Source organism: Silene latifolia, chromosome 4 (genome assembly GCF_048544455.1).
Source record: "Silene latifolia isolate original U9 population chromosome 4, ASM4854445v1, whole genome shotgun sequence".
Classification (NCBI taxonomy): Eukaryota; Viridiplantae; Streptophyta; class Magnoliopsida; order Caryophyllales; family Caryophyllaceae; genus Silene; species Silene latifolia.
In genome coordinates, this window is record NC_133529.1 from 57,382,895 (window position 1) to 57,391,396 (window position 8,502).

The 8,502-nt window shown below is 40.0% G+C and overlaps 1 protein-coding gene across 1 annotated transcript; it reads right to left on the bottom strand.

Moving 5' to 3' along the window:
- Positions 1 to 2,187: 2,187 nt before the first annotated feature.
- On the bottom strand, positions 2,188 to 3,042 carry LOC141651537 (uncharacterized). Its single transcript, XM_074459244.1, has one exon. It carries the CDS (start codon positions 3,040 to 3,042, stop codon positions 2,188 to 2,190), a length of 855 nt encoding a protein of 284 aa, XP_074315345.1.
- Between the last annotated feature and the right edge of the window lie 5,460 nt (positions 3,043 to 8,502).

Here is an 8,502-nt window from a genome sequence, read left to right on the forward strand (position 1 = left end):
GCCAGCCAGTCTTCATAAAAATCAGGATAATCTTTGTACAGCTCCTTCATGAACTCAAACCCAAGAACTTTCTGTTCCATCACTGACAGTAATGAATATCTCCTGGACAGTGCATCAGCAACAATATTTTGCTTACCCTCTTTGTACTTGCTTGAAAATGTGAAGGATTGCAAGAACTCAACCCATTTAGCATGCCTGTGATTTAACTTGTGCTGGTCATTGATATACTTTAAAGCCTCATGATCTAAATGCAGCACAGAAGATTTTGGTTTCAGGTAATGGCTCCAATGCATAAGAGCCTTGACAATTGCATAGAACTCTTTGTCATAAGTGGAGTAACTCAGCTTGGCTCCACTTAGCTTCTCACTAAAGTAGGCCACATGCTTCCTTTCCTGAACCAATATAGCTCATATGCCAACACCAGTAGCATCACATTCCACTTCAAACAAACAGTTGAAATCAGGTAACCTGAGAACAGGTGCCTCACACAGCATTCTTTTGATCAAGTTGAATGCTTGCTGAGCACTCTCAGTCCATTTGTACTCTCCTTTCATCATACACTCTGTGATTGGGACAACAACAACACTGAAGTTTTTGATAAATCTTCTGTAAAAGGAAGCAAGACCATGGAAGCCTCTTACTTAAGTGATGATCTTAGAGACTGGCCAAGATTTAATGGCATCAATCTTATCCTGATCCACTGAAATTCCCCTCCCAGAGATGATGTATCCTAAGAACTTAATCTCAGAAGTCAAGAAGGTATATTTCTCCAATTTTCCAAATAATTTGCTGCCTCTCAGAATTTGGAATACATTCTCAAGGTGGCTCAAGTGCTCCTCTATGGACTTGCTATAGATGAGGATGTCATCAAAGTACACCACAACAAAACTCCCTAAGAAAGGTCTCAACACTTCTGTCATCAATCTCATAAAAGTGCTAGAGGCATTTGATAACCCAAATGGCATAACCAACTACTCATAGAGCCCTTGCTTAGTTTTGAAGGCAATCTTCCATTCGTCCCCTTTTATGGTTCTCAATTGATGATAACCCTGCCTAAGATCAATTTTAGAAAAGATCCTGGTACCACTTAACTTATCCAGCATGTCATCCAACCTGGGTATAGGGAACCTATGCTTGACAATGATGTTGTTAATGGCTCTACTGTCAATACACATCCTCCAAGTGCCATCCTTCTTAGGTACCAACAATGCTGGGACAACACAAGGGCTCAAGGATTCCCTCACAGATCCTTTGTTCATCAGCTCGTCAATTTTCTTCTGCAATTCTCTTGTAGCATCAGGATCACACCTGTATGCAGGTCTGTTAGGGAGTACAGATCCTGGCACAAGGTCAATCTGGTGCTCAATACCTCTTAGTGGAGGTAATCCACTAGGCAATTCAGCAGGGAAGACATCCTGGTATTGCTCTAGTAATGGCCTAACCTCTACTGGCAGTTGATGCTCCACATCCTCATGAATTTCCTTGGACAACAAGATAAGAACAGGCTGTTCTTGTTGCATTTCCTTGACCATTTCTGCTTCACACAGCAATAAAACCCCATTGAGTCCATCAGTCACACATGGACTCCCATAGTTCTTCTGATTAGGTGGTAGAGGAGTCAATGTGATCTTTTTATTGCCTTGTTTGAAAGAATAGGTATTGCTCCTCCCCTGGTAGATAGAATTCTTGTCAAATTCCCATGGTCTACCCAACAGTAGGTGGCAACCTTCCATAGGGACCACATCACACAAAATCTCATCTTTAGAAACATTGTGAATTGAAAATAGAACAAGGCATTGTTTATCAACCTTGACCTCTACTCCCTTGTTTAGCCATCTGAGCTTGTAAGGATTGGGGGTGCTCCTGGGTACTGAGGTTAAGCTTGTTAACCATGGTGACAGATGCCACATTTGTGCAACTCCCACCATCAATGATCAAGTTGCATACCCTTCCTTGAATAGTACATCTACTCCTGAAAATGAGGGATCTTTGGTCCTCCTCCAAAGGTGCCTGTTGAGAGTGCATTACCCTCCATAGAACCAGACTATGACCTGTATCAGGGTGAGTCATGACCTGTTCCTGGTTGGGTTCCTCCTCAAGAGTTGCCTCCTCATTCACTGGTTCCTCCTCATACTCAACTGAACCCTCTCTTTCCTACTCCTCTACTTCCATTGCTGCCAATGTTCTCTAAGAAGGACAGTCGTTCTTGAAGTGGCCATACCCCTGGCATTGGAAGCATTTAATCTTTTCTTTGGTCAGAGGTGGGTTGGACTTAGGGAACATAAGTGCCTTCCCATTGTCTCCTCCTGTTTGGGACACTGGTTTAGGTGTTTCAGCAATTTTAACACCAGTGTTGGGTCTAAAGGTAGGTTTGGGCTTAGATGTAGCAGGTTTAGACTTTCCTATTTTCTCCACTCTGAATGCCAAGTTGACAACATCATCATAAGACCAAAGTGGTTGCATTCTAACCTTAGTAGCAATATTCTTATCAAGCCCTTCTGAGAACCTAGCAATCCTTTGCTCAACCTTCTCATTTATCTCATATAGTAAGGTTAGCTGTTCAAATTCCCTCAAATAGGTTTCAAGGGGTCTCTTATCCTGCCTAAGCTTAGACAACTTAATGAATAGATCCTGGGTGTAATCTTTGGTAACAAACTTATCCAACAATTTCTTTTTAAGTTTGGACCAAGATTTAATAGCCTCCTTCCCATCCCTTAACCTCTGATGTTTAAGGTTATCATACCATAGTGATGCATATCCTTTTAATTTCAACACGGCAACTTTAAAAGCCTTAGCATCATTGTAATTTTTGAACTCAAATATTATTTCAACATCCCTAATCCATTCTAGTAAGTCATCAGGGTTAAGACTACCAGAAAAATCAGGAATTTCTACCTTTCGATGCTTGTCTGCTTGTTCAAGAGCCTCCTCTTGTGTTCTGATGCTTTCCTCTGAGACTGATTCATATCCATGATATGGCTGTCCTCTCCCTGCTCCCATGAAGAAGCCTCTACCTCTACCTCTTCCTCTTGATAATTCCATTTTACATATACTTTAACCCCCTATTTTAGCTCTATTTTACATATCATTTGCACTAATGTTAGTGTTTGTGAGCTAATTCCGTGTTCTAGTTGTGTTTGCTTGTTTTTCATTGTGTTTTTTAGGAAATTAAGCTTTTAGTAGCTTTTCCCCATCAAAGTAGCAAGTACAAGAGTTCACGGGGATATTGAGAGCAAGACTTGATCATACAAAGGAATTCCGGGATGTATAGGGGCATTTTGGGAAGAAATTGGAAAACCCGAGCAAGAGGAAACCAATCTTAGTTGGTGGATACGTAAAGAAATGAAATCCAGTTGAAAGCCCATGGTGAGAGTTTGCATTGGATTCCAAAGGATGCCTAAGGTACCTTAGACGGATGCATCAAGACATAAGCATCGGATTCCGCATTAACATTAAGTGCAAAGCTAAGACAGAATTAAGAGAAAATTGAGAAAACCCACGACCCTGATCGGGGTGAGGTGGCCCCGATCGGGGTTAGCCTCCTCTAGCTTGTTTCCGTTACTCCCTTCACTCCTATATAAAGGGTGTTGATCTGGGACCTAAAACACACTTCTTACATAATTTCTACACCACTTTTATACTCTCATTTTAGTTCTTAATTTAGGTTAGATTAGATTTCCTTTTAGCATTTCCATTATGTTATAAACAATTTCAATATAAGTTATAAACAATTTACATATCAAGTTATTTATATTTGCATTGTTCTTCAATTCCATTTCCATTTCCATTTCAAGGTAATTCTATTTACATTTCCATTATGTTTATCATTTTAATTATCATTAGTGTAGTTTACATTTTCATCATGTTTGAGTAGTTACATTTGTCTAAGGAGTAAGGGAAATCATGCATGACTAAGTAAATTTTAAATGTTAAAATGAGGCTAAGTTAAATTGATAAATTGTTATAGGAAAATCAATGAGAGAGAAAGCTAGAGAGAGGAAAGCTCTAAATTCTTAAACCCTAATAAAATCTATTACAACGATGACGGCTCTGAAACCCATGTTAAACCGTTTTTCGCCATTAAATTCTACAACTAAATCTGCTTTACAATCTTCCAAAGCTTCTGTCGTGGGCTCATCTACTAAACATGTCCCTAAAGGTGGTGACTTGGGTCCTTCTTCGTCTGATACAGGCAAAATGAAGTCTATCAACGCCATTCAAGGCATCCCTGTGTGGATCTTAGTGAAGGAGAACCGGTAGAAAACGACGGCTGGACGTTGCGGAAGGGTGGAAAGGATATACCTATTTTGGAGACTATTGATGAAGAGGAGGAACTCACTGATTTGCTGCAGTTTACACATGATGATATCAAAACAGAGGTAGATTTTTGGTCTAACTCTGTTATTTGTTACATTTTGGGTGCAAACCCTCCTTGGGATCTTGTTGAGGATTATGTGTATAAGATGTGGGATTGTTTTGGAATAGATCGTGTTTCTTTTTTGGATAATGGAGTTTTTGTTGTAAGATTTACTAAACCTGGGGGGAAAGATGCTTTATTGAAGTCTGGCTATTATCTATTTGATAATAAACCAGTTATTGTCAAACCCTGGGTTAAGGATATGGATTTGGTTAAAGAGAAGGTTGCTGTAGTTCCAGTTTGGGTGAAGCTATATGGAATCCCCCTGAAAGTTTGGGGAAAGTGTTTGCCTCAAATTGCTAACTTGGTAGGAAAATATGTTAAGATGGATATTGAGACACATGATCAGGTTCGTCTGAGTTTTGCTAGAGTGATGATTGAATTACCTATGGATCAAAAACTCACTGAGAAAGTCAAATTCTTAGATGAAAATGGGCATGTGGTATATGTTACCATACAGTATGAATGGAGGCCTATTTCTTGTACGAGCTGTACAGGGATTGGGCACGATGCTGCTCAGTGCAGGAAGCCTAGGAGGAGGCAAGTTAACACTCAAGGTCCTAAGGTTCCTGGTAAGCCTCCCCAGAAGAAAGAATGGAGGCCAGTGGCGCAACCACCAACCAGTCCAAGGAAGTGATCACTCCTCCTACCTTACATCTTGATAATTTCCCTCCACTTTCTACCAGTAGGCCTACTCCTGTCATTAAGTCAACTCCTGTCAAGCAAATCATTAGGCTTAATAGACAAGAGGGTATGGTGGGGGTGAGGTTGTCAGGAAAGTTTAGCAACTACACATTTATGGATGCTCTAAATCGTAATGCTGTCCCACAAGAGCAGGCTGTTGAGAGTGGTAAAGACCCCCCAGATCCTAATATCAATGCATAGCTTAGGATTCTGGAATGTCAGGGGTCTAAATGACCTGAATAAGCAGAGAGTGGTGAGATCATTCTTGCACAATAATGGGGTAGGGCTTTTGGTTTGCTTGAAACTAAACTGAAGCCTAGCACTTTGTTGAATAGGAATACCTCTATTTGTGATGGTTGAAGTGTTTCCACTAACTGCAGTTGACATAAGGGGAGCCGAATTTAGGTTTTATGGAAGCCTAATCTTTTTGATATTCAGTTTTTATCTTATAGTGCTCAACATATTCATATGTTGGTTCATTCTAGAGTTGATGATAAGAATTTCCAGCTTACTATGATTTATGCATTTAATGGATTGCATGAGAGAATTGAATTATGGAATACTCTCAAAGAAATTTCTGCAACTTGTTGTACACCTTGGCTTTGGCTTGGGGATTTCAACACTGTTCTGTCTCCTATTGAGAGGTTAGGAGGAAATACTACTGATTCTGAAATGGAGTATTTCCAAGACTGTGTGTCTATTTGTGGTATGGAGGATATCCCTGCCACTGGTGCCATGTTTACCTGGTCTAACAAACAGGAATCAAATGATAGGGTCTACAGTAGGTTGGATAGGGCTATGGGAAATCAGGAGTGGCTGGATGGTTATGCCACTAGCCTTGCTCACTTTCACCCTGAGGGATTGTTTGATCATTGTCTCTGCACCATTGTGGACAGGAATGCTGATATTGGAGGGAAAAAGAATTTCAAATATTTCAATATGTGGGGGCTTGCTCCTAGCTTTAAAGACTGTTGCTATGGCTTGGGCTACTGTCTATAGAGGAACTAAAATGTTTTCAGTTGTCAAAAAACTCAAAGCTCTCAAGCCTATTCTGAAGAACATTAATAGAGAGTGTTTTTCTGATGTGGAGAATAATACATCTGTTGCTAGTCTGGCTTTGGAACATATCCAGAAGGCCTTAGTTGATAATCCTGGGGATGCTGATCTAATTCAGCAAGAAGCTGCTTTGGCTCATGAACTGAGAGATTTAGTATCTGCCAGGGACAGTTTTCTGATTCAAAAAGCTAAGGTGCAGTGGTCCTTAGAAGGTGATCTTAACACTTCTTATTTTTCATCATGTCATTAAGAAGAGAATGATGCTCAACAAAGTCTTTCAAATTGAGGATCAGGAAGGGAATTTGTGCAATGATGGGGATTCTATACAGCAGGCTTTCTTAGAGTATTATCAAGGCTTACTTGGATCTAATAATTCTACCACTGAGGTTAATGTGAATGTAGTCAGGAAAGGTACTTGTTGTACTGCAACTCATTGGGACATTTTAAATAAGCCTGTTACTAGTGAAGAGGTTAAGAATAGCATCTTTAGCATTCCTAAGAATAAGTCACCTGGTCCTGATGGCTATACAAGCCAATTTTTCAGGGATGCTTGGGATGTGATAGGGACTGATGTGAGTGCAGCAGTAATCAATTTTTTTGATACTGGGAAGTTATTGACTCAGCTGAATGCTACTATAATTACCTTAATTCCTAAACTGGACAGGCCTACCAGTGCCAATCATTTCAGGCCAATTTCCTGCTGTAATATTCTTTATAAAGCTATCTCCAAAATTCTTTGCAATAGGCTGGCTCTAGTTTTACCTGATATAATAAGTAAAAATCAGGGAGCTTTTGTCAAAGGCAGGAGCATTCTAGAAAATATCTTGATTTGCCAGGACTTAGTAAGGCTTTACCATAGGGGAAATGCCTCTCCTAGATGCATGTTTAAGCTAGATTTACAAAAAGCTTACGATTCTATTGAGTGGGCTTTTGTAGATCAAATGCTAGATGCCCTTATGTTCCCTGAGAAGTTCAGACAGATGATTATGACTTGTGTAACTACTTCTTCTTTTACTCTTAATCTCAATGGGGCACAGTTTGGTTATTTCAAAGGTAGAAGGGGCCTTAGACAAGGTGACCCTATTTCACCTCTTCTTTTCTGCATTTGTATGGAATATTTGTCAAGGATTATGGAGTTTGCAACAAGGAAATGGTATTTCAGGTATCACCCTCTTTGTAAGAGTTTGAAACTTACTCACTTGCTCTTTGCTGATGATCTCCTAATGTTTAGTAAGGGGGATGTGCAGTCCATTATGCTTATACTCAGAGTTCTGGCTACATTTTCTGTTGCATCAGGACTTACAGTTAATGCTTCTAAATCCGAGGTAGTGTTTTGTGGAATCACTGATAGTTTGAAGACTGACATTATCCAGATTTCTGGTTACCAGGAAGGGAAGCTTCCTTTTAAATATTTGGGTATACCTATCCAACCTGGTAGACTGAATAAAGCTGATTATAATGTGTTAATTGAGAAGATTGTTTCTAAAGTCAGAGGGATTGGGGCAAGGAAGCTAAGCTATGCTGGTAGACTTGTGCTAATCAATTCTGTATTTAATACCCTTCATAATTATTGGGCTTCTATTTTTCTGATTCCTAAGGGAGTCATCAAAAGAATAGAAGCAATTTGTAGGAACTTTTTGTGGTGTGGTGAGTCAGACTATAACAGAACTCCCTTGGTTTCTTGGCATGATGTTTGCTTCAGTAAGAAGAAGGGTGGTCTGGGTATTCAGAATGCAGGGGTGTGGAATATAGCAAGTGTGGGTAAGCTTGTTCATTGGTTGTATACAAAGGCAGATAGATTGTGGGTGCTTTGGATAGACCATGTCTATATGAAAGGAACAGATTGGGTGCATTATCAGCCTCCTCCTGATTCCAACTGGAATTGGAGGAATATTTGTAGAGTTAGAGATATTCTTGAGGGTGGTTATCAAGGTAATACCGGGATAGCCTCTCCTGGTGGTTACACTGTCAGTGCAGGTTACCATTGGATGCAGGGTTCACACCCCCATGTCCTATGGTATAAGGATATGTGCGATAATCGGTTACTACCCGAGTATTCTTTTATAGCTTGGTTGATTCAGAAAAAGGCTCTTAATACCAGAGGTAAACTTCAAAGGATGGGTATATGCTTAACTGATAGATGTGTTCTCTGTGAAGTGGGAAAGGAAACGCATGACCATCTTTTTGTTGAGTGTGTTTATAGTGTTAGGGTCACTGCAGGTGTTGAGGAAAGGTTTCATATTTGCTTCACTGGGTCTACTCAATTCTACTCGAAACTCAGAAAGAAGACTTGCAGAATGGCAAGATTGGTTACGTTCTACATGATATGGAATGAGAGAAATATT

Bases quoted from the DNA above. Each gene is read 5' to 3' on its own strand.
- LOC141651537 (XM_074459244.1), bottom strand. From the start codon at position 3,042: ATGGAATTATCAAGAGGAAGAGGTAGAGGTAGAGGCTTCTTCATGGGA.